This window comes from Perca fluviatilis, chromosome 18, assembly GCF_010015445.1.
Source record: "Perca fluviatilis chromosome 18, GENO_Pfluv_1.0, whole genome shotgun sequence".
Lineage (NCBI taxonomy): Eukaryota > Metazoa > Chordata > Actinopteri > Perciformes > Percidae > Perca > Perca fluviatilis.
Genome location: NC_053129.1, coordinates 36404788 through 36431720, shown reverse-complemented (window position 1 = coordinate 36431720; position 26933 = coordinate 36404788). Strand labels below are relative to the sequence as shown.

Here is a 26933-nt window from a genome sequence, read left to right as displayed (position 1 = left end):
ACCTTCTCATTCAATGTGTTTCTTTATTTTCATGACTATTTACATTGTAGATTCTCACTGAAGGCATCAAAACTATGAATGAACACATATGGAATTATGTACTTAACAAAAAAGTGTGAAATAACTGAAAACATGTCTTATATTTTAGATTCTTCAAAGTAGCCACCCTTTGCTTTTTTTATTAATAAGGGAACAAATTCCACTAATTAACCCTGACAAAGCACACCTGTGAAGGTAAAACCATTTCAGGTGACTACCTCATGAAGCTCATTGAGAGAACACCAAGGGTTTGAAGAGTTATCAAAAAAAGCAAAGGGTGGCTACTTTGAAGAATCTAAAATATAAGACATGTTTTCAGTTATTTCACTTTATTGTTAAGTACATAATTCCATATGTGTTCATTCATAGTTTTGATGCCTTCAGTGAGAATCTACAATGTAAATAGTCATGAAAATAAAGAAACACATTGAATGAGAAGGTGTGTCCAAACTTTTGGTCTGTACTGTATCTTAACAGAAAGTTGAAAAATGTTGCGTTTACTTCACACTGTTTTTTCTCTTTTTCATCAAACTGCAGTTTTTGCAAGTTCCTGCAATTTCATCGCATAAAATTGCATAAACATCCCGCATATTCCATCGCTTTTTTTAAGAAAACATGCCGCATAATCAAGGATTTTTGCCTGCAACAATCACAAAAAAACTCTTTCTCTTTTTCTGGAAAGACTGTTTATATGTCAGATCACCTCTGGAGCAACTATGGGGGTAAGTGCCTTGCTCAGGGACACATTGGCTGAGGTATCGCAGTGGGAATCAGACCCTGATCTCCCACACCAAAGGCATGTGTCATATCCACTGGGCCACTCCCTTTTAAAAGAATGAGCTGCAGACAAATGAGTGGAAATCTGTTTTTTTGTAACCCTAAAGTAGATTACACCCTAGCATGTTTAAAAGCTGCATCGCCATTTACCGTATTTTCCGGACTATAAGTTGCATTTATTTCAAAATTTATTTCACAAAATCCATGACCAAAAACAGCCTTTTTCATCGGTCAACTACACAATAGCACCCAGAACAACAGGCTGAATACGGTAGATGTCCGGTATGTTAACGTAACACATTAACAGTTATTGAACTACACAATAGCACACAGAACAACTAGCAGGGCGTGGAGACGCAACTGCACCATTGACGAGCCTCTTTCAGCCTGCGATTAGCCGATTAGCTTTCTCTGATTTCTTCATTGCAGTAAGAGTCACCTTTTCGCCAGTCTCCCTCACAAGTTTCTCCCTCATTTCAAACTTTCTTTCTGCTGCTTGATTACCGTTTTCGGGCTGCATATTTTACTACCTGCAGTTTGTTATCTCTTTTCTTTCTCAGTTGTCTTTAGGAGCAGCATATAGTTGTCACAAGTCTAGAGCGCCCTCTCGCGGCTGTAGACGGTAATGTTTTCAGTATGAATCAACATTTAAAAACATGTTAAATTATATATATTTTCATATATAAGTCGCACCTGACTATAAGTTGCAGGACCAGCCAAAGTAGGAAAAAAGTGTGACTTATAGTCCAGAAAATACGGTATTTGTTATCTGAACCGGTTGGACTCGGCGTGCGTTGTTACATCCCTACTGAAGAGTGCAGCTACCGCTCCGTGAACTGTCCCAAAACCAGTTAAACCTGCAGACTGATCCCAGATCTGATTCGTGTCGTGCTGATTCTTGCAATCAGACAAATCTCCAAATCAAAAAATGTGAAAAGTGCTTCAGAACAATCCAACACAGGTGAGAGGGGAGTGTTAGGATCAGGGAGCCAATCACAGGGCAGGTAGGAGTGTTAGAGTCAGGGAACCAATCACAAGGCAGGAGGAGTGATGAGTCAGAGGGAGACACCTGAGATGGACGAGCCCCCCGCGAGGATGGAAAAGATGGCGTCTGTGCAGCGAAACACAGAAATGAGAATCCAAAGCATGACGAAGCTGCTGAACAACTGGAGTCACAACTGACAGAGATGGTTTCTGATTTAAACCGGGAACACAGTTACTGACGGACTCTGATTGGCTCAGATCTCTACTGACGGACTCTGATTGGCTCAGATCTCTAAAGGACTTTAATGATTGACGGTTGATGTGAGTTCAGCCGGCAAAATAAGTTCAAGATAATGAGAAAAAAACCAAAACATCGGAGAAAATCTGCTGTGTTCCCAGTTTAAAGTTTTGTGTGTGTGTCTGTGTGTGTGTGTGTATGTATGTGTCTGTGTCTATATGTGTGTCTGTGTATGTGTGTCTCTCTGTGTCTGTGTATATGTGTGTGTGTGTGTGTGTGTGTGTGTGTGTGTGTGTGTGTGTCTGTGTGTGTGTCTGTGTCTGTGTGTGTGTATGTGTGTGTGTGTATCTGTGTGTGTGTCTGTGTGTGTGTGTGTGTATATGTGTGTGTGTGTGTTGTGTAATGGTGACCTACCTCCTCCCTAGCAGAGATGGTAGATGGCGTGTTGGGCAGCGAGCCCGGCGAGGTGGCGGCGCCCACGCCGGTGCCCGGTGAGTCTCCGTCTCCGGCTACATCGTGGATCTCTTTCGCCAGGATGGCCAGATCTTTGGCCAGGTCCTGACTCAGCCTGCAGGGGAACACACACACACACACACACACACACACAGACACACATACAGACACACACACACACACACACAGACACACACACACACACACACACACACACAACACACACACACACACACACACACACAACACACACACACAACACACACACACATATACAGACCACACACACACACACACAACACACACACACACACACACACACACACAGACACACACACACACACACACACACACACACACACACACACACACACACACACACACACACACACACAGACACTCTGTTACATAAAAACTAATGAGTCAAATCAGAGGAAACACAAACAAAATTGATCTGTCTCTCTCTGTCTGTGTGTCTGTCTGTCTGTGTATGTGTCTGTCTGTGTGTTTGTCTGTCTGTCTGTCTGTCTTTATGTCTGTCTGTCTGTCTGTCTGTCCATCTGCCTGCCTGCCTGTCTGTCTGTCTGTCTTTATGTCTGCCTGCCTGTCTCCCTGTCTGCCTGCCTGTCTGCCTGTCTGTCTGTCTGTCTGTCTGTCTGTCTGTCTGTAGTAGTACAGTAAACTCTGTGTTTGGTTTCTCTGTGATGTAAAGGTTTGGTGTTTACTTGGCGATCTCGGCGCTGTGCGTGGACCAGTTCTGGTACGGGTCGACCTCGCTGGGGTCCTCGTCCTCCTCCGTCTCCACGGAGACAGACTTGGACCGGGCGGCGCCTGGCGTCCTGTGGCGTGGCGTCTGGCAGGAAGTGGAGGGATGGGAGGAGCGCTTGGTCTCGTATTCCTCCTCCGACGAGGAGGAGAAGTCGGAGCCTTTCTGTCTGCGGCGAGAACCTGTCGGCAACGTTTTCAGTTAGAGTCAGACCATCACCAATCACAACCGGAGGACAACAAGCAGACTACTGCTCCCAATCACAACCGGAGGACAACAAGCAGACTACTGCTCCCAATCACAACCGTAGGACAACAAGCAGACTACTGCTCCCAATCACAACCGGAGGACAACAAGCAGACTACTGCTCCCAATCACAACCGGAGGACAACAAACAGACTACTGCTCCCAATCACAACCGGAGGACAACAAACAGACTACTGCTCCCAATCACAACCGGAGGACAACAAGCAGACTACTGCTCCCAATCACAACCGGAGGACAAAAAGCAGACTACTGCTCCCAATCACAACCGTAGGACAACAAGCAGACTACTGCTCCCAATCACAACCGTAGGACAACAAGCAGACTACTGCTCCCAATCACAACCGGAGGACAACAAGCAGACTACTGCTCCCAATCACAACCGGACGACAACAAACAGACTACTGCTCCCAATCACAACCGCAGGACAACAAACAGACTACTGCTCCCAATCACAAACAGGACAACAAGCAGACTACTGCTCCCAATCACAACCAAAATTGCAATCCAACCGAGGACAACAAGCAGACTACGCCCCTATCACAACCCGGGAGGACAACAAGCAGACTACTGCTCCCAATCACAACCGTAGGACAACAAACAGACTACTGCTCCCAAATGCGGGAGAACAAGCAGACTACTGCTCCCAATCACAACCGGAGGACAACAAGCAGACTACTGCTCCCAATCACAACCGTAGGACAACAAGCAGACTACTGCTCCCAATCACAACCGTAGGACAACAAGCAGACTACTGCTCCCAATCACAACCGGAGGACAACAAGCAGACTACTGCTCCCAATCACAACGGGCGACAACAAACAGACTACTCCCAATCACAACCGTAGGACAACAAGCAGACTACTGCTCCCAATCACAACCGTAGGACAACAAGCAGACTACTGCTCCCAATCACAACCGTAGGACAACAAGCAGACTACTGCTCCCAATCACAACCGGAGGACAACAAGCAGACTACTGCTCCCTATCACAACCGGAGGACAACAAGCAGACTACTGCTCCCAATCACAACCGGAGGACAACAAGCAGACTACTGCTCCCAATCACAACCGTAGGACAACAAGCAGACTACTGCTCCCAATCACAACCGTAGGACAACAAGCAGACTACTGCTCCCAATCACAACCGGAGGACAACAAGCAGACTACTGCTCCCAATCACAACCGGAGGACAACAAGCAGACTGCTGCTCCCTATCACAACCATAGGACAACAAGCAGACTACTGCTCCCTATCACAACCGGAGGACAACAAGCAGACTACTGCTCCCTATCACAACCGGAGGACAACAAGCAGACTACTGCTCCCAATCACAACCGGAGGAAAACAAGCAGACTGCTGCTCCCAATCACAACCGTAGGACAACTAACAGACTACTGCTCCCAATCACAACGGACAACAAGCAGACTGCCCCAATCACAACCGAGGACAACAAGCAGACTACGCTCCCTATCACAACCGTAGGACAACAAGCAGACTACTGCTCCCAATCACAACCGAGGACAACAAGCAGAATACTGTCCCAATCACAACCGAGGACAACAAGCAGACTACTGCTCCCTATCACAACGAGGGACAACAAGCAGACTACTGCTCCCAATCACAACGGAGGACAACAAGCAGACTACTGCTCCTATCACAAAGTAGGACAACAAGCGACTGCTGCTCCCAATCACGGACAACAGACTACTGTCCCAATACGGAGGACAACTAACAGACTGCTGCTCCCAATCACAACCGTAGGACAACTAACAGACTACTGCTCCCTATCACAACCATAGGACAACAAGCAGACTACTGCTCCCAATCACAACCGTAGGACAACAAACAGACTACTCCCAAACAAAATACAGATACAATCACAACGTAGGACAAAACACTACCTCCCAATCACAAGTAGGACAACAAAGACCTTGTTCCCAATCACAACCGTAAGGACAACTAACAGACTACTGCTCCCTATCACAACCGTAGGACAACAAACAGACTACTGCTCCCAATCACAACCGTAGGACAACTAACAGACTACTGCTCCCAATCACAACCGTAGGACAACAAGCAGACTACTACTCCCAATCACAAACAAACTACTGCTCCTACACAACCGTAGGACAACAAGCAGACTACTGCTCCCAATCACAAGGAGGACAACAAGCAGACTACTGCTCCCAATCACAACCGAGGACAACAAGCAACTGCTGCTCCCAATCACAACCGGGACCTAACAGACTACTGCTCCCAACCGTGGGACAACTAACAGACTACTGTCCAATCACAACCGTAGGAACAGACTACTGCTCCCAATCACAACCGTGGGACAACTAACAGACTACTGCTCCCTATCACAACCGAGGACAACTAACAGACTACTGCCCCATATCACAACCGTAGGACAACAACAGACTACTGCTCCCAATCACAACCGTAGGACAACAAGCAGACTACTGCTCCCAATCACAACCAGGACAACAAACAGACTACTGCTCCCTATCACAACCGAGGACAACAAACAGACTACTGCTCCTTATCACAACCGTAGGACAACAACAGACTACTGCTCCCTATCACAACCTAGGACAACAAACAGACTACTGCTCCCTATCACAACCGTAGGACAACAACAGACTACTGCTCCCTATCAACACGGGAGGACAACAGCAACTACTGCTCCCTATCACAACGGGACAACTAACAGACTACTGCTCCCAATCACAACCGTAGGACAAACAGACTACTGCTCCCTATCACAACGGAGGACAACAAGCAGACTACTGCTCCCAATCACAAGTAGGACAACAAGCAGACTACTGCTCCCAATCACAACCGGATGTCGATATTGCAGGGTGACATTTGGTGCTTTCACAAAATATTTTATACAATGAGATTTTTGATATATAATCATCAGTAACGTGAATTTAAAGGTCCCATGGCATCAAAAATTTCACTTTCTGAGATTTTTTAACATTAATATGAGTTCCCCCAGCCTGCCTATGGTCCCCCAGTGGCTAGAAATGGTGATAGGTGTAAACCGAGCCCTGGGTATCCTGCTCTGCCTTTGAGAAAATGAAAGCTCAGATGGACCAATCAGGAATCTTCTCCTTATGAGGTCATAAGGGGAAAGGTTACCTACCCTTTCTCTGCTTTGCCCGCCCAGAGAATTTAGCCCCCCCAGGAGAGAGAGAGAGAGAGAGAGAGAGAGAGAGAGAGAGAGAGAGACATCATGGCTTTCAAACGAGCAAAGTGGCAGTTGGTCAAGGCCACACCCCCACCCTCCACCTTGCCCCCCCTCTCCTCCTAAATAGACCTTTTTCACGGCAGACATGTTGACATGTCATGGTAGGAAAAGCTCAGGTGTATTCAGACCATTACTGATGGCTGCATTCCACTTAGGAGAGGCCCTGGTATTAAACCATTACTGATGGCTGCATTCCACTTAGGAGAGGCCCTGGTATTAAACCATTACTGATGGCTGCATTCCACTTAGGAGAGGCCCTGGTATAAAACCATTACTGATGGCTGCATTCCACTTAGGAGAGCCCTGGTATAAAACCATTACTGATGGCTGCATTCCACTTAGGAGAGGCCCTGGTATTAAACCATTACTGATGGCTGCATTCCACTTAGAGAGGCCCTGGTATTAAACCATTACTGATGGCTGCATTCCACTTAGGAGAGGCCCTGGTATTAAACCATTACTGATGGCTGCATTCCACTTAGGAGAGGCCCTGGTATTGTGCATGCTGACCCACTGAAATATCTTACTGGGACACTTGATGGAACTGAGCCATCGTTAAGGTTATCAATCTCAGCTGTGCTGTTCCTACTATGACAAGTCAACATGTCTGCTGTGAAAAAGGTCCATAGCTACAGACACAGAAATGGGACATCCCAAGGAAAGCTCATTGTGGGAATGGCTCTAGTGGCTGTAATAAATATCTAGTCTCATATCACGATATCGATATATTGCCCAGCTCTAGCTTGTATTTTTAACTTTTAAATCTATCCGGGACTCACTGGTGATTGGGTACTTGGCTCCGCTGGACCTGGTTCGGGTCAGTGTCTGTTTCCCCGGAGCTCCGCCCCCTTTGCTCGCCGCCTGGCGTCCGTCGCCCACGGACGTCTTCCTGCCGCTAGCTGCGGACTCTGAGCTGCGATTGGAGAAGGCGTTTCGGCCCGTGACGGGCGCTTCGCTGTCGCTGGGCGTGGTGAATGACCCGGTCCTCTTCCTCGGCATGGCCAAGATGTCCAGTCGGGACAGCTTCTTCCCCTCGGTGGACCCTCTGGGCTGCCCGGCGTCCGAGTTCTGCGAGCCGCGGTCCGTCTCTGCGCCCTCGTTATCCGAGGCTTCGCCCAGGCGCGCGCGGCGCAACATGGACGCCCGTGTCGGCCGCGGCGCCGACAGGCTGTTGGAACGGGTCAGGACCTGCTGATTCTGCGTCTTCGGCGTCTTTCCGTTGTCTTCTTTCTGAAGAGGCGCGATGAGTTTCTTGCTACGGTTAGACGGACGAGACACTTCATGGTCCGATGAGGCCGTTTCGTTCCAGTGTGCAGCCGAACCCTCCGACAGATCCAGAGACCCGCGGTTGCCGGCGCTGCGCCGAGTCTGCAGGCGCTTTGCCGCTTCCGCCTTGGAATGGAAATGGAAATTGATTTATTTGAAACAGGGACAATGCACAAATAAACATTAAACTTGGTAAAGGTGCTCTAAGTGATGTCACGCGTTTTTTCGGCTACAACATTTTTCGTCACATACAGCAAACATCTCCTCACTATCTGCTAGCTGTCTGTCCCCTGAACACACTGTAAAAACATCTCCTCACTATCTGCTAGCTGCCTGTCCCCTGAACACACTGTAAAAACATCTCCTCACTATCTGCTAGCTGTCTGTCCCCTGAACACACTGTAAAAACATGTCCTCACTATCTGCTAGCTGTCTGTCCCCTGAACACACCGTAAAAACATCTCACTATCTGCTAGCTGTCTGTCCCCTGAACACACTGTAAAAACATCTCCTCACCATCTGCTAGCTGTCTGTCCCCTGAACACACCGTAAAAACATCTCCTCACTATCTGCTAGCTGTCTGTCCCTGACACACGAAAACATTTCCTCACCATCTGCTAGCTGTCTGTCCCCTGAACACACTGTAAAAACATCTCCTCACTATCTGCTAGCTGTCTCTGTGCCCTGAACACACTGTAAAAACATATAAACTCCCTCACTATCTGCTAGCTGTCTGTCCCCTGAACACACTGTAAAACATGTCCTCACTATCTGCTAGGCGTCTGTCCCCTGAACACACTGAAAAACATCTCCTCACTATCCGCTAGCTGTCTGTCCCCCTGAACACACTGTAAAAACATCTCCTCACTATCTGCTAGCTGTCTGTCCCCTGAACACACTGTAAAAAACATTTCCTCACCATCTGCTAGCTGTCTGTCCCCTGAACACACTGTAAAAAACATCTCCTCACTATCTGCTAGCTGCCTGTCCCCTGAACACACTGTAAAAAACATCTCCTCACTATCTGCTAGCTGCCTGTCCCCTGAACACACTGTTAGGGTTTGGGCATCGAGAACCGATTCCTACTTGGAATCGTTTCAAAAATTACGATTACATCGGAATCGTTTCTTTATTGGAATCGTTTGGAGGATTTGGTTTCAAATCTGATCACAGGTTCCAAATTTAACATGTGTAAGTTTGGGTTTCCGTAGCGGCCAGGCGCTTGTTGTGTTGCAGCCGTGGAGCACAGTAAGCAGCGGTGCTCTAGCGGGGCTTTGTTTTACGTTGATAAAGCCCCGTCAAACTGCAACCCAACTTTGAATCAAAATAAAACTTTCCTCTTATTTGTGAAATAAGCATGTGACCCGTTTCAACTCCACCCCTCAAAGAATCAGAATCGAGAATCGATGAGAACCAGAATCAAACGGAAGAACCGCAATTGGAATCAGAATCGTTAATATCCAAATGATGCCCAACCCTAAGTAGCGCTGTATATGATGTTATACATCATATAATCGTTTCATGCACCTTGCTGGACGTTTCCGTGGTCGTCTGGTGGTGTCGTCGTTTCTCAGAAAGCCGTTCGCGTGCCGAGAGTTGTCGTCCCTTCTCCGGGATGGACGGGCTGGAAGAGGACTTCTCCTTCTGCAGGCCGCTGATGGCGGGACGCTTCTTAGACGCAGAACTCGCTGGAGCGTTTTTACCGCTCACCTGGCTGACCGTGCTGGCCGTGTCCACGTCGGACTCCCCCGAGAGAGAGTCGTCCATGTGGGTGGAGGAACCCCCTTTCTTGGAGCTGCGCCCCGAGCCAGACGACGGGAACGCAGAGTCCAGCGAGGACAGAGTCCCGTCGGCGTCCTGCTGGAAGGACTGCATGTCTGGGATGTCCCGTCTCTGCAGGGTGGACTGCTTGTCTGGGATGTCCTGTCTCTGCTGGAAGGGCTGCATGTCTGGCATGTCCTGTCTCTGCAGAGAGGACTGCGAGTCCGGGACGTCCCGTCTCCGCTCCATGTCTCTGAGGGACGGCTGGCTGGAAATGTGGGGAAGCTTCTTCATCTGGACGGTGTCGCTGGGGCGGTCTTTGGTGAAGCTCTCCTGCCGCACGATGGGAGACACACAGCCGTCTCTAGCCGGGACGGAGTCCCCGTCCTGCTGCCGCAGGTTTGGCGCCGAGCTGTTAGGTTTGACGCCCGTCCGCCGGGGTTCGTGTCCGCTCAGGTGTCGGATCAGGACGGTGGTCGCGGGAGGTTTTGTCCTCTCGGACTGTACCGGGCTCCGGGCAGGGTGGTGGTCAGGTTTGCCTGGACCGTCTACATCAGAACCGATGTAGAAGCAAGTGGATTTGGAAGATTTGGAGGCTGGAGACAGTTTATCTGGGACCTTGGACTGAGGCCCGGTGGCCCCCGGAGACAAAGAACTGATCCCGGATAGATTCTTCTTTGTTTTCTCCAGAACAGAACCGTCGTCGGAGCGGCTGGCGTCGCTCAGGCTGTCCGGGTCCACATCGTCCAGGACCGCCAGGCGCTGGGCTCCGTCCTGCGGGCCGAAAGAACAGCGGCAAAACATTAGGTCGGAAAAAACATAAAAACTTACGGAGCAAAAAAAGGTTATTTTTAATTAGCAGGGTTTGTTCTTTAGAGGCGCTGACACACCAAGCCGATAATCGCCCGTCTGGCAGTCTGGCGAGGTCGGTGACTCGAGAAAAGTATATTTTTTGTCCGACATCACCAATGGTTTAACTTTTTTAACTTCAACAGTACTTGCCAAGAATTACTCTGAATAGAGGAAACAGCTGGACAAACCTTTTGTTTACGAGTTTTAATTAAAGAACCAAGAAAAGTCGGATGTAGAGTTTACAGATCTCTAAAGGCACTGACACACCGAGCCGATAACTGGCTGACAGTCTGGTGAGGTCGGTGACTCGAGTCTGTTCGGTGTGTCCCGTGCCGTTGTCTGTCTGAGGGGCCGTCGGCCTTCATTTGGGCCTTCAGTAGGCAGTCTGACTCAACGACCCATCTGATTGGTGGAGCGCTAGCCCGGAAATGACGAGTGGGATGAGCTTGACTAGATTCTCTCAAAATCTGATGAAAATCTTTTAAACTGACCTTTGTTGAGCTGAAATGAAGACAGATTCATCAACTGCACACACACACACACACAACCTATTTCTCTCTCAAATGTTTTCAGAAACATGTTTCGGTGAACTATTTTAGTACAATATGAGATCGGATTCTGAACGAGACGCCATGACGGTCTGGCTTTGAAATTCAAGAGGAACCAGACCAGGGTTCAAAATTAGCATCACTTACCAGCCAAATGCTGGTGGAATATGCAATGGGCTGGTAGATTTGTTTCACTCACCAGCCAAAAAACCCAATGGTAATCTATTGCAGTGGCTGGTAATATTTGAACATTCACTAGCCATTTGACAGGTGGACGAAAAAGTTAATTTTGAAGCCTGAACCAGACCCACGTGACGCGTTCGTCCAATCAGCTGCTTGTTTTAATTTTTTGGGTGACGATACAGATTAGCGCCACCTGCTGTTAATGGAGACGTATTAGGTCTCGCGCACGCGCAGAACGTACGCTCAAGTCGGCGTCTCTTCGGTGTGTTCTGAGGCACTTTTTGGACCTCAGGGAGACTGATCAGTCTGACTGGCTTTACTGCCGACGGTCGGCCGTCTGGTTGGTGTGTCTGGGCCTTAGGACCTTAGCTAATGTTAACAAGTAAATGCAGTTATACAAGGAAAGGGTGATTATGTAAATCTAACTATTGTGTTATAGGTTCTTGCAGCCTACCTGTGGGTGGGGGGCGCGGACTCTGTCCAGATGGTCCCGGCCGCGGGACGGTTCCTGGCGGATCAGGATACTCGGGGGGACAGGGTCCAGTTTCTCGGGGGGAACCTGGGGCAGCAGCCTCCTGGTTCTGGACTCCGGCTCCGAGGTATCGTAGCTGAAGTTTCCCATCGAACGGTTCATGAAGCGCAAATCTACAAAAACGATTCAAGTTAACGAAACGTTCCTTATAAATGTAATTTATTCATTTGTATTTTACTTTCCAAAATAGATGCTTTAAAGGTGCAGTAGGTAAGACTTATAAAACTACCTTTCTGTCATATCTGCTGAAACTGAGCCTATGTTTCAGTAGAACTACATGAAGCAGGTAATTTAAAATAAATCCAGCTCCTCTGGCTCCACCTAAAGCCTGGAGTGGGATTTACAAAAATCCACCGCTCCCTATTCAGATGCACCAATCAAGGCCAGGGGGAGGTGCCTAACTGTTCAGATGCACCAATCAGGGCCAGGGGAGGTGTCTAACTGTTCAGATGCACCAATCAGGGCCAGGGGGGTGTCTAACTGTTCAGATGCACCAATCAGGGCCAGGGGGAGTGTCTAACTGCGTGTCAATCACTGCTCATGCACACGCATTCATTCTCCGTTGTGGGGGGAGGGGCTTAGGAGACTGTTTTGGGCTTTAGCAGAAAGGGGGGAAGGACTGAGAAGTTGTTGATGTTCAAATTTGTTGGCCAAGTCCTGGATCTTCATAATCCTACCTACAGCACATTTAATACACACACACATACTTTATACACAATCCTACCTACAGCACCTTTAATACACACACACACACACACACACACACACACACACACACACACACACACACACACACATACTGTATAGACAATCCTACCTACAGCACCTTTAAGTAGAGCTGCGAAGACAAATGGATTAGTTATCTATTAAATAAATTGTACTAATTTAACTATTTTGCTAAACCAAGAATCCAACCAATACATTTTAGTCATTTTATACGTAAACAGGTAATCTTGTGTGATGTCAGATTGTTAAATATGAATGTTCTAGTTTCTTCTCTCCTCTGGGACAGGGAACTCAAGATCTTTGAGTTGTGGACAAAACAAAGACATTTGAGGACGTCATCTTGGGCTTTTTGGGAAACACTGATCCACATTTTAGAGACAGGACTACTCATCCATTCATCCAGAACAGACAGAACTACTCATGCATTAATGCAGACATTAATCCATCATGAAGATAATCAGTTGTAGAGCTATTTAAACAGATCATGTTTCTATTATTTTCTGATAAAGTGAACAGACAGAACAGAGTACCTTCCAGACATTCCCCGTGCGGCGGAGTGGATCCCGGTTTGGCGAAGCCGTCGGCCAGACTGGCCCAACAGGAAACCCATTTAGGTCCTTCGAGTCCGGCTGCGTGAGCAGGTTGAACCTGGGGAACCAAACGGCGTGATGAACGACCAATCAGACGGTAGAAACGTTGGACAAACAAGACCTGACAGAGTTAATATGTCACAGGAGAAAGTGTGGGAACACTGGTCTGCATGCACACGGATCAGAACATGCTCCACAGCTGATCTTCAGGTTCTGACCACAGACTGGGGAATAACGGACGTAGCATTTGGGGTTTTTTTTAAACTGGAAGTGATGATTTTTGGCGAGAGGGTGGAGCTAGGGAGGGTGATGCGGCCAAGGCAGCGTTGTTTATGGCTTTTGTTTGGGTATTTTTGAAGATTTTTTCGCTTTTATAGAGCGGCAGAAACGATTGAAGTGATGAACAAAAAATGCAAAAAACTACAAAAACTTGGAAGAATGTCGCCTAAAACAACACCAAAAACGACAAAAAAAGAGAATACAGCTTTAGGGAGTCTCCCCTGCTGGAATTCAGATATAATGCAGGTTTAAGGAGTCTCCCCCTGCTGGAATTCAGATATAATACAGCTTTAAGGAGTCTCTCCCTGCAGGAGTTCAGATATAATGCAGGTTTAAGGAGTCTCCCCCTGCAGGAATTCAGATATAATGCAGGTTTAAGGTGTCTCCCCCTGCTGGAATTCAGATATAATACAGGTTTAAGGTGTCTCCCCCTGCTGGAATTCAGATATAATACAGGTTTAAGGTGTCTCCCCCTGCTGGAATTCAGATATAATACAGGTTTAAGGAGTCTCCCCTTGCTGGAATTCAGATAGAATGCAGGTTTAAGGTGTCTCCCCCTGCTGGAATTCAGATAGAATGCAGGTTTAAGGTGTCTCCCCCTGCTGGAATTCAGATATAATACAGCTTTAAGGAGTCTCCCCCTGCTGGAATTCAGATATAATGCAGGTTTAAGGTGTCTCCCCCTGCTGGAATTCAGATATAATACAGGTTTAAGGTGTCTCCCCCTGCTGGAATTCAGATATAATGCAGGTTTAAGGTGTCTCCCCCTGCTGGAATTCAGATAGAATGCAGGTTTAAGGTGTCTCCCCCTGCTGGAATTCAGATATAATGCAGGTTTAAGGTGTCTCCCCCTGCTGGAATTCAGATATAATACAGGTTTAAGGTGTCTCCCCCTGCTGGAATTCAGATAGAATGCAGGTTTAAAGAGTCTCCCCCTGCTGGAATTCAGATAGAATGCAGGTTTAAGGTGTCTCCCCCTGCTGGAATTCAGATAGAATGCAGGTTTAAGGAGTCTCCCCCTGCTGGAATTCAGATATAATGCAGGTTTAAGGTGTCTCCCCCTGCTGGAATTCAGATATAATACAGGTTTAAGGTGTCTCCCCCTGCTGGAATTCAGATATAATACAGCTTTAAGGAGTCTCCCCCTGCTGGAATTCAGATATAATGCAGGTTTAAGGTGTCTCCCCCTGCTGGAATTCAGATATAATACAGCTTTAAGGAGTCTCCCCCTGCTGGAATTCAGATATAATGCAGGTTTAAGGAGATTCAGCGCTGGCTTCACAGCTTTGTCTATTAGCTAGTTTTACAGACTGTGGTTCGGATTCAGATTTCCAGTGATTGACGATTTTTTTTTTCGCCTTTGTTGACATTATTTGCCCTAAAAAATGAAAAAATAACTGGGGAAAAGCCAAAAATCCGGCCGCAGTTACGTATTATTTTGTAAACTGCGCGCATCTTTCTATCATGGATCGGCCACCAAGTCAGTCAAAACAGCGATAAAACAAACATTTATATATAACAAAGTTGATCTGCTTGCTCATGAGGTAACAGCTTGATGGTTGTTATTTCGGCATTAGTGGTGGGGAAATGTATGTATAGACTAGTGCGCTGTAGCAAAGCGTTAAGTACTGGTGCTATGATAGGGCTGAGAGCAGACTGAGATATTCCCACTGCTGATGCTAGGACTGTTTGAAATCATCCTGATGCCAGTATGTGTAATGTAGCGAGGAGTTTAACAGCTGCTGGAATGGAAAGTGATCGCTGAGTCAGAGATATGATGTCATCTTTGATTTCTTCCAGTAGCTGTAATACTGAATGGCTGCTTAATCTGTAACTCTTAATCATTTCGTGTTCACTCAGCTGAAAAAGTGTGATCCTTGTGGCAGCTCGTCTCCTCGACCTATGTCTCCGTCTTGCTCAGATTACTGCTGCCATTTCACCAGGAGGCATACGCCAGGAAACTTGCTTGAGCCTGGTTTACACCTGCTTTTAAGAGGCGGAGAATTTTCACTGCAAAATATATGCGCGCTGTCACAGGAGCTTTTTGTACATACTGCAGAATACATAATTAGGCGCACTTTACGCTTCCCCTCCCATCTCTTTATGGGAAACTCCCACTTTCTCCCTTGACGCTCCCGTGAATGTATGACACGGAAAAGCACAATTTGCCATTTTCAGTTCCAGTGACAGGCAGTCTGTTCTTTTACCTCAGTGCGCCCTGTTTGTATGTACCTCGCCATGCTTTTACACGCACGTTGTGAAACAAATAGAAGTGGGCGCAAAAGCGTTAGTACATCTGGCCCTAAGTGTCTGATGGGAACAGCAATCTCTGAGGGTTAGGGTTAGGTTACCTATAGGCCAGTAGGCCTGTCATCAGTGGGGATTTATATTTGCTAAAAATATGCTGCATTCGTGTAGAGACTTTTTAATTTTTGAAAAAACTTAAAAAAATTATCAATAATTTGGAGGCCCCCCTGCAGTGACTCTGAGGACCCCCTAAGGGTCTTGGACCCCCTGTTGAAGATCTCTGGTCTAGACCTACTCTATCTCTAAAGTGTCCCGAGATAACTCCTGTTGATTTGATACAATAAATGAAATTGAATTGAATTAGTTTTTTCTTGCAAAATATTCTAGTAAGTAGCACAGTTTATAGCACATTTAAAAACAGCTCGCACTGACCTAAGTGCTCTGAATAGCGCATTAGCCACAGAATAATAAAATAAAATAAAATTAATACACTAACAGATCAGTGATTTAAGATAAGACGACATCAAGGGTGAAACACTTAATTACAGACATAACAGGGTAAGACAATTTAAAACACAGGGAAGGCCAATGTCAATAGGTGAGTTGTGAGCCTGGTTTTGAATATCTCAATAGAAGGGGCATTTCTGATATCAGGAGGAAGTCGGTTCCACAGCTGAGGGCCAGCAACAGAAAAGGCTCGGTCACCTTTTTGGTTAAGCCGGGACCGTGGGACATGGAGGAGGCCTTGGCTGGAGGATCTGAGGGACCTGGGGGGCTACTATTACACAAAATATTCGGACTATTTCACAAAATATTCTGTGCCAAGAGCAGGGTTCATACGCATTTTAACCGATACTTTTCGGCAAATTTCCATGACTATGTATTCCTGAAAATATCAGTCGACATTCTCCAATAAGAATACTAATCAGTGTTAAAGTTTCCCCTCAGAGGATTAACTATAACATGAATGATAATGTCTGTGGTTCATAGATGGATTCTTAATATCGCTCCCCGAATACAACGCTGAGGTTAAGACCACGTGAAAATACATTTATTAATCACATATTATTATGCTGTGTTAAAAAAACAAATTCCATGACTTTTCCAAAACTTTCTGGGTCTTTTTATGTTTCCAAAACCTTTCCAGGCCTGGAATTTGCATTTGTTAAATTCAATAACTTTTCCAGGTTTTTTCAAAACATATGAACCCTGCAAGAGATTCTGAATGTCAGAGGGAATATTCCTGCTAAAATAAAGGTTTAAATGATTAAAAATATTTAGGGTCTAAAGGGGTTTTACTCTAACATCAGTGGGCGTGTACCTGATCAATCATGTTGCGAGCCTCCTCCACCTCTCTGTCCTGCGTCTCCGTCTCGATGGTGTAAGTCCCGGCGTCACTCAGGCTGTCATCTTCCTCGCCCCTCATCATCACTCCCAGGGGCGAAGCTTTGGGGTCTCCGGACCGGATGCCCAGGGGTGAAGCTTTGGGGTCTCCGGCGCGGACCGCCAGGGGCGAAGCTTTGGGGTCTCCGGCCCGGATGCCCAGGGGCAGCGTGGGGGAGTGGACCGGAGAGGTGTGGACAGCAGCGTTGGAGGGGGTCAAGGACTTTGAATAGAATAAAATAGACATTTATTACCATTTGCACAGGTACAGGAATGTACAGGTGCATTGGAATTATTAGAATTGTTGGGTCATTGTAAATTATAGAGTGTGGTCTAGACCTACTCTATCTGTAAAGTGTCTCGAGATAACTCTTTTTATGATTTGTTACTATAAATAAAATTTTATTGAATTGGAGTTTTTGTGGAAATCAGCAATTTATGTGGCGAAAGTGCAGCGTATTTGAAAAAAATGCGTCTCCCGCATAAATATGCAGACTTTGGCTGATTATGCATTGAATTATGCGATCACATAATCACGTTTTTCTGGAGGGACTGATTAGTACTGTATATAAAAACTACTACTGTTGGTCATGAGATTTTTCGCGAAGCTGGAAGCGTACCTTTGTGATGGCTGGAGGCTGTATGGGGGAATGGGGGGAGGACGGCGCAGGGGGGGAGGGGATTCCTGCATGCGGAGGTGACACCATCACCGGCGGTGCAGACATCGGGGGAGGGGACATGTTGTCCCTCGTTGGGGAGCTATCGTGTCGGCCAGAATCCTTCAGGAGTTCAGCAGCGAACTCCTGAGCCAGCTTGGACTTCTTCCCCACGCTGCCGAAGGGCCTGATGCTCACACCTGCCGAAAGAACGACAAACTTCTCTCAGAAAACATTACAAACACAAGCACAGAAACATGTCTCTCCTCTCTCCCTCTCTCTCCCTCTCTCCCTCTGTCTGTGCTAATCTGTCTCTCCTCTCTCCCTCCCCTCTGTCTGTCCTAGGGCTGTGTTCGATTGAAGAAATTCTTAGTCGACTAACACTCATTCAACTGTACCGACTAATCCATTAGTTGATTTAATGGACAGATCTGTAAATCTGAGTTTCTCCACTAAGAGTCATGTTAAAGCACCACTTTAATTCTTGTGTTTACCAGAGATGTACTCGTATGTTTCTTGGAAATAAGTCATTCAGCATGAAAACAGCATCAGACATGACTAATGGAGTAAAGACATCTAAGTTGACTAAGACCAAAACCACCAATTAGTCGACTAATCCACTATCTGTCTCTCCTCTCTCCCTCCCTCTCTCTGTCTGTCCTAATCTGTCTCTCCTCTCTCCCTCCCTCTCTCTGTCTGTCCTAATCTGTCTCTCCTCTCTCCCTCCCTCTCTCTGTCTGTCCTAATCTGTCTCTCCTCTCTCCCTCCCTCTCCCTGTCTGTCCTAATCTGTCTCTCCTCTCTCCCTCCCTCTCTCTGTCTGTCCTAATCTGTCTCTCCTCTCTCCCTCCCTCTCTCTGTCTGTCCTAATCTGTCTCTCCTCTCTCCCTGCCTCTCTCTGTCTGTCTCTTATTGCAGGAGTGGAGTCTGGTGTGCAGGAGTCAGGGTTCCAGCTGCCTCTCATCATCCACAATCAACATATCCCGGGTCATTCCTCCACTCTGCGTCAGATCATAGTCCAGACGACCACAGTTATGCTACGTTTACACGGGGCCGGCTATTTTCATAAACAGACATTTCAACCTCTCCGTTTTCTAAAATAACATCGTGCACAGCTGTCAGTGTTCAGAAAAGTCTTCGTTTACACGTCCCCGTGTATATATGCCGTCAAGAGCTCGCCAGACCTGTAGGTGGCGGTGTAACGAGAAGCTCAAGCCCACGCCAATCAGAATCCAGAAAATAGCAACAACAGCACTCAACATCTGTTGAGTCTGTTGAGTCATTTGTATGTTCGCCTGTCCTTATCCTTTCTCTTGTGCCTCAGCTGTCATTGGAACCTGACTCCTGCTACCGCTACACTCCTGCCATCCACCGGACCAGAACCACCACTGGACCCCACCACTAGCCGGCCTACTGTCTTCCTCTGACAGACCCGCTCCTGCCCGGAAACCACCGGACCTGTTCTGCATCCTGAAAAACCTGGACTCAACACTTGAGTACTTTAAAATAAACCCTGTTAATTCACACTCCTGGCTCTGCGTTCTGTCTGCGTTCATTTGGGTTCTGTTCACCATTCAAACCTAACAAAGTGAAATTAAATGATTGCTTTCAGTGTGTTTGGGCCTTAAAGAGGGAACGCTGCTGAAGAGAATATTAAAGGTCCCATGGCATGAAAATGTCACTTTATGAGGTTTTTTAACATTAATATGAGTTCCCCCAGCCTGCCTATGGTCCCCCAGTGGCTAGAAATGGTGATAGGTGTAAACCGAGCTCTGGGTATCCTGCTCTGCCTTTGAGAAAATGAAAGCTCAGATGGACCAATCAGGAATCTTCTCCTTATGAGGTCGTAAGGGGAAAGGTTACCGCCAATTTCTCTGCTTTGCTCACCCAGAGAATTTGGCCCACCCATGAGGGAGAGACATCATGGCTTTCAAACGAGCAAAGTTGCAGTTGGTCAAGGCCACACCCCCACCCTCCACCTTGCCCCCTCTCTCCTCCTCAATAGCTGCAGACACAGAAATGGTACATCCTAAGGAAAGCTCATTGTGGGACTGGCTCTAGTGGCTGTAATTCTGCACCAAGGCTGAATTTCAGGAAAGAGACTTCAGATACAGTATTAGGGGACCACTAAGGTCTATATAAAAGAGACTTCAGATACAGTATTAGGGGACCACTAAGGTCTATATAAAAGAGACTTCAGATACAGTATTAGAGGACCAGTAAGGTCTATATAAAAGAGACTTCAGATACAGTATTAGGGGACCACTAAGGTCTATATAAAAGAGACTTCAGATACAGTATTAGGAGACCACTAAGGCCTATATAAAAGAGACTTCAGATACAGTATTAGGGGACCACTAAGGTCTATATAAAAGAGACTTCAGATACAGTATTAGGGACCACTAAGGTCTATATAAAAGAGACTTCAGATACAGTATTAGGAGACCACTAAGGTCTATATAAAAGAGACTTCAGATACAGTATAAGGGGACCACTACGGTCTATATAAAATCGACTTCAGATACAGTATTAGAGGACCACTAAGGCCTATATAAAAGAGACTTCAGATACAGTATTAGGGGACCACTACGGTCTATATAAAAGAGACTTCAGATACAGTATTAGGGGACCACTACGGTCTATATAAAAGAGACTTCAGATACAGTATTAGGGGACCACTAAGGTCTATATAAAAGAGACTTCAGATACAGTATTAGGGGACCACTAAGGTCTATATAAAAGAATCCAAAGAGCACCATGTCATGGGACCTTTAAGATAAGATGATGTTACCGGAGGAGGAGCGAGAGGCCGACTCTCCGTCTGTCTTCTCCCTCTTCAGAGAGCTGGACCGCTGAGTGGCGGCGTGGCCCGGGCCCTTCAGAGGAACCGTGACCTGCTGGGTGGCGGGCGCGTGGCCGTGCACCGACGCCGGCCGCTCGCCGCCCTTCCGGCGCTCCAGCTTGGCCTTCAGGGCCGAGTAGGAGTCGCCGTGGGCCGGGTTGTGCGTGAAGGACTGCGAGCGCTTCTTGCGCGGATTGTCATCGAAGAACTCAATGATGAAGGCCTGCTGGGTCAGGTGCTCGGGCGCCGGTGTGGGCGGAGCCTGTTTGGGGGTCTCGGTGGCCTGTGGTGGACTCTGGGACAGGGGGCGCTCGGGGGCCACTGGGGAGGCCGGCGCCGGTCCAGACGGGACCGACTGGCAGGCCGCAGACAGAACCGACCGGACCGTTGGCTGAGACGCCTCGGACTCTGATTGGACGGACTCTGATTGGACGGACTCTGATCGGACAGACTTTGATTGGACGGACTGGTGGGACTGCAGAGAGCGCTGGGATTTACTCCGCCGTCCTTTCAGATCCGGGTCCTCCGAGTCACTCTGGGTCCCGTCGTCATGGTGATGCCCTGAACACAACAACAACAACAACAAACCTCCGTTAGTTCGTTACCTCGGTTCGCACACCTGGCATTCCTAAAGCCTGCTGTGTGTTAAAGTCCATCTGAAGGAAATATCAAACTTCATCACCATATTCTCAGGAGGCCAAGCACTGCTACTCTCTGCTCCCACTGCTAGCCTAGCTTAGCACAGATATTGGAGGTAACCGGCTCGATCTAGCCTAGCTTAGCACAGATCCTGGAGGTAACCGGCTCGATCTAGCCTAGCTTAGCACAGATCCTGGACAAATAACAAGGTCACATGACACAAAGCCATCTTCTAACCGTATACATACTGGGAACTATATTCTCAGAAGGCCAAGCACTGCTACGCTCTGCTCCTCACCACGGGGCTTCTCAGGTGCTGCGAGCAAATTACTCCGCCCCAGTAGCAGCAGTAGCAGTGCATTGCGTGTTAGGGGACCACTAAGGCCTATATAAAAGAGACTTCAGATCCAGTATTAGGGGACCACTAAGGTCTATATAAAAGAGACTTCAGATACAGTATTAGGGGACCACTAAGGTCTATATAAAAGAGACTTCAGATCCAGTATTAGGGGACCACTAAGGTCTATATAAAAGAGACTTCAGATACAGTATTAGGGGACCACTAAGGTCTATATAAAAGAGACTTCAGATCCAGTATTAGGGGACCACTAAGGTCTATATAAAAGAGACTTCAGATACAGTATTAGGGGACCACTAAGGTCTATATAAAAGAGACTTCAGATCCAGTATTAGGGGACCACTAAGGTCTATATAAAAGAGACTTCAGATACAGTATTAGGGGACCACTAAGGCCTATAGAGATCCCTGCCTTTATTAGAGATAATAATATGTTCAGCCCCCTCTCTCTGAAGCTTCCAATATTCGATGCTCATTACTACCGAAGCTTCGAAGCTCAAAAAATGGTGTTCGGACCAGCCCTAATAACAACAGAAAATGACATGAATATACACACAGACAAGGTGTCGGAGACTTATAACCCTGAATAGATATTGCACTGGGTTTAATGTAGCTTTAATGTGGGACCACTAAGGTCTATATAAAAGAGACTTCAGATACAGTATTAGGGGACCACTAAGGCCTATATAAAAGAGACTTCAGATACAGTATTAGGGGACCACTAAGGTCTATATAAAAGAGACTTCACATACAGTATTAGGGGACCACTAAGGCCTATATAAAAGAGACTTCAGATACAGTGTTAGGGGACCACTAAGGTCTATATAAAAGAGACTTCAGATACAGTGTTAGGGGACCACTAAGGCCTATATAAAAGAGACTTAAGATACAGTACTAGGGGACCACTAAGGCCTATATAAAAGAGACTTCAGATAAAGTATTAGGGGACCACTAAGGCCTATATAAAAGAGACTTCAGATACAGTATTAGGGGACCACTAAGGTCTATATAAAAGAGACTTCACATACAGTATTAGGGGACCACTAAGGCCTATATAAAAGAGACTTCAGATACAGTATTAGGGGACCACTAAGGTCTATATAAAAGAGACTTCAGATACAGTATTAGGGGACCACTAAGGTCTATATAAAAGAGACTTCAGATACAGTATTAGGGGACCACTAAGGTCTATATAAAAGAGACTTCAGATACAGTATTAGGGGACCACTAAGGTCTATATAAAAGAGACTTAAGATACAGTATTAGGGGACCACTAAGGCCTATATAAAAGAGACTTCAGATACAGTATTAGGGGACCACTAAGGCCTATATAAAAGAGACTTCAGATACAGTATTAGGGGACCACTAAGGTCTATATAAAAGATACTTCAGATACAGTATTAGGGGACCACTACGGTCTATATAAAAGAGACTTCAGATACAGTATTAGGGGACCACTAAGGCCTATATAAAAGAGACTTCAGATACAGTATTAGGGGACCACTAAGGTCTATATAAAAGAGACTTCAGATACAGTATTAGGGGACCACTGAGGTCTATATAAAAGAGACTTCAGATACAGTATTAGGGGACCACTAAGGCCTATATAAAAGAGACTTCAGATACAGTATTAGGGGACCACTAAGGTCTATATAAAAGAGACTTCACATACAGTATTAGGGGACCACTAAGGCCTATATAAAAGAGACTTCAGATACAGTGTTAGGGGACCACTAAGGTCTATATAAAAGAGACTTCAGATACAGTGTTAGGGGACCACTAAGGCCTATATAAAAGAGACTTAAGATACAGTACTAGGGGACCACTAAGGCCTATATAAAAGAGACTTCAGATAAAGTATTAGGGGACCACTAAGGCCTATATAAAAGAGACTTCAGATACAGTATTAGGGGACCACTAAGGTCTATATAAAAGAGACTTCACATACAGTATTAGGGGACCACTAAGGCCTATATAAAAGAGACTTCAGATACAGTATTAGGGGACCACTAAGGTCTATATAAAAGAGACTTCAGATACAGTGTTAGGGGACCACTAAGGTCTATATAAAAGAGACTTCAGATACAGTATTAGGGGACCACTAAGGTCTATATAAAAGAGACTTCAGATACAGTATTAGGGGACCACTAAGGTCTATATAAAAGAGACTTCAGATACAGTATTAGGGGACCACTAAGGCCTATATAAAAGAGACTTCAGATACAGTATTAGGGGACCACTAAGGCCTATATAAAAAGAGACTTCAGATACAGTATTAGGGGACCACTAAGGTCTATATAAAAGATACTTCAGATACAGTATTAGGGGACCACTACGGTCTATATAAAAGAGACTTCAGATACAGTATTAGGGGACCACTAAGGCCTATATAAAAGAGACTTCAGATACAGTATTAGGGGACCACTAAGGTCTATATAAAAGAGACTTCAGATACAGTATTAGGGGACCACTAAGGTCTATATAAAAGAGACTTCAGATACAGTATTAGGGGACCACTAAGGTCTATATAAAAGAGACTTCAGATACAGTATTAGGGGACCACTAAGGCCTATATAAAAGAGACTTCAGATACAGTATTAGGGGACCACTAAGGTCTATATAAAAGAGACTTTAGATACAGTATTAGGGGACCACTAAGGTCTTATATAAAAGAGACTTCAGATACAGTATTAGGGGACCACTAAGGCCTATATAAAAGAGACTTCAGATACAGTATTAGGGGACCACTAAGGTCTATATAAAAGAGACTTCAGATACAGTATTAGGGGACCACTAAGGTCTATATAAAAGAGACTTCAGATACAGTATTAGGGGGACCACTAAGGTCTATATAAAAGAGACTTCAGATACAGTATTAGGGGACCACTAAGGTCTATAAAAAGAGACTTCAGATACAGTATTAGGGGACCACTAAGGCCTATATAAAAGAGACTTCAGATACAGTATTAGGGGACCACTAAGGCCTATATAAAAAGAGACTTCAGATACAGTATTAGGGGACCACTAAGGTCTATATAAAAGATACTTCAGATACAGTATTAGGGGACCACTACGGTCTATATAAAAGAGACTTCAGATACAGTATTAGGGGACCACTAAGGCCTTATATAAAAGAGACTTCAGATACAGTATTAGGGGACAACTAAGGCCTATATAAAAGAGACTTCAGATACAGTATTAGGGGACCACTAAGGTCTATATAAAAGAGACTTCAGATACAGTATTAGGGACCACTAAGGCCTATATATAAAAGAGACTTCAGATACAGTATTAGGGGACCACTAAGGTCTATATAAAAGAGACTTCAGATACAGTATTAGGGGACCACTAAGGTCTATATAAAAGAGACTTCAGATACAGTATTAGGGGACCACTAAGGTCTATATAAAAGATACTTCAGATACAGTATTAGGGGACCACTACGGTCTATATAAAAGAGACTTCAGATACAGTATTAGGGGACCACTAAGGCCTATATAAAAGAGACTTCAGATACAGTATTAGGGGACCACTAAGGTCTATATAAAAGAGACTTCAGATACAGTATTAGGGGACCACTGAGGTCTATATAAAAGAGACTTCAGATACAGTATTAGGGGACCACTAAGGCCTATATAAAAGAGACTTCAGATACAGTATTAGGGGACCACTAAGGTCTATATAAAAGAGACTTCACATACAGTATTAGGGGACCACTAAGGCCTATATAAAAGAGACTTCAGATACAGTGTTAGGGGACCACTAAGGTCTATATAAAAGAGACTTCAGATACAGTGTTAGGGGACCACTAGCGGCCTATATAAAAGAGACTTAAGATACAGTTACAAGGGACCACTAAGGCCTATATAAAAGAGACTTCAGATAAAGTATTAGGGGACCACTAAGGCCTATATAAAAGAGACTTCAGATACAGTATTAGGGGACCACTAAGGTCTATATAAAAGAGACTTCACATACAGTATTAGGGGACCACTAAGGCCTATATAAAAGAGACTTCAGATACAGTATTAGGGGACCACTAAGGTCTATATAAAAGAGACTTCAGATACAGTGTTAGGGGACCACTAAGGTCTATATAAAAGAGACTTCAGATACAGTATTAGGGGACCACTAAGGTCTATATAAAAGAGACTTCAGATACAGTATTAGGGGACCACTAAGGTCTATATAAAAGAGACTTCAGATACAGTATTAGGGGACCACTAAGGCCTATATAAAAGAGACTTCAGATACAGTATTAGGGGACCACTAAGGCCTATATAAAAGAGACTTCAGATACAGTATTAGGGGACCACTAAGGTCTATATAAAAGATACTTCAGATACAGTATTAGGGGACCACTACGGTCTATATAAAAGAGACTTCAGATACAGTATTAGGGGACCACTAAGGCCTATATAAAAGAGACTTCAGATACAGTATTAGGGGACCACTAGAGGTCTATATAAAAGAGACTTCAGATACAGTATTAGGGGACCACTAAGGTCTATATAAAAGAGACTTCAGATACAGTATTAGGGGACCACTAAGGTCTATATAAAAAAGAACTTCAGATACAGTATTAGGGGACCACTAAGGCCTATATAAAAGAGACTTCAGATACAGTATTAGGGGACCACTAAGGTCTATATAAAAGAGACTTTAGATACAGTATTAGGGGACCACTAAGGTCTATATAAAAGAGACTTCAGATACAGTATTAGGGGACCACTAAGGCCTATATAAAAGAGACTTCAGATACAGTATTAGGGGACCACTAAGGTCTATATAAAAGAGACTTCAGATACAGTATTAGGGGACCACTAAGGTCTATATTAAAAGAGACTTCAGATACAGTATTAGGGGACCACTAAGGTCTATATAAAAAGAGACTTCAGATACAGTATTACGGGACCACTAAGGTCTATAAAAAGAGACTTCAGATACAGTATATAGGGGACCACTAAGGCCTATATAAAAGAGACTTCAGATACAGTATTAGGGGACCACTAAGGCCTATATAAAAGAGACTTCAGATACAGTATTAGGGGACCACTAAGGTCTATATAAAAGATACTTCAGATACAGTATTAGGGGACCACTACGGTCTATATAAAAGAGACTTCAGATACAGTATTAGGGGACCACTAAGGCCTATATAAAAGAGACTTCAGATACAGTATTAGGGGACCACTAAGGTCTATATAAAAGATACTTCAGATACAGTATTAGGGGACCACTAGGTCTATATAAAAGAGACTTCAGATACAGTATTAGGGGACCACTAAGGCCTATAT

General features: G+C 45.5%; 1 protein-coding gene across 1 annotated transcript in view; it reads right to left on the bottom strand.

Annotated features, from left to right (window-relative positions):
* Positions 1–26933, bottom strand: part of LOC120546466 (centrosomal protein of 170 kDa protein B-like) — a 62365-nt gene that overhangs the window by 13561 nt on the left and 21871 nt on the right. The window contains 10 exon segments of the mRNA XM_039781393.1: positions 1886–1927; positions 2453–2606; positions 3217–3439; positions 7556–8168; positions 9570–10577; positions 11841–12031; positions 13175–13292; positions 17082–17366; positions 17764–17999; positions 20590–21201. Coding sequence (XP_039637327.1) covers positions 1886–1927; positions 2453–2606; positions 3217–3439; positions 7556–8168; positions 9570–10577; positions 11841–12031; positions 13175–13292; positions 17082–17366; positions 17764–17999; positions 20590–21201 — 3482 coding nt within the window.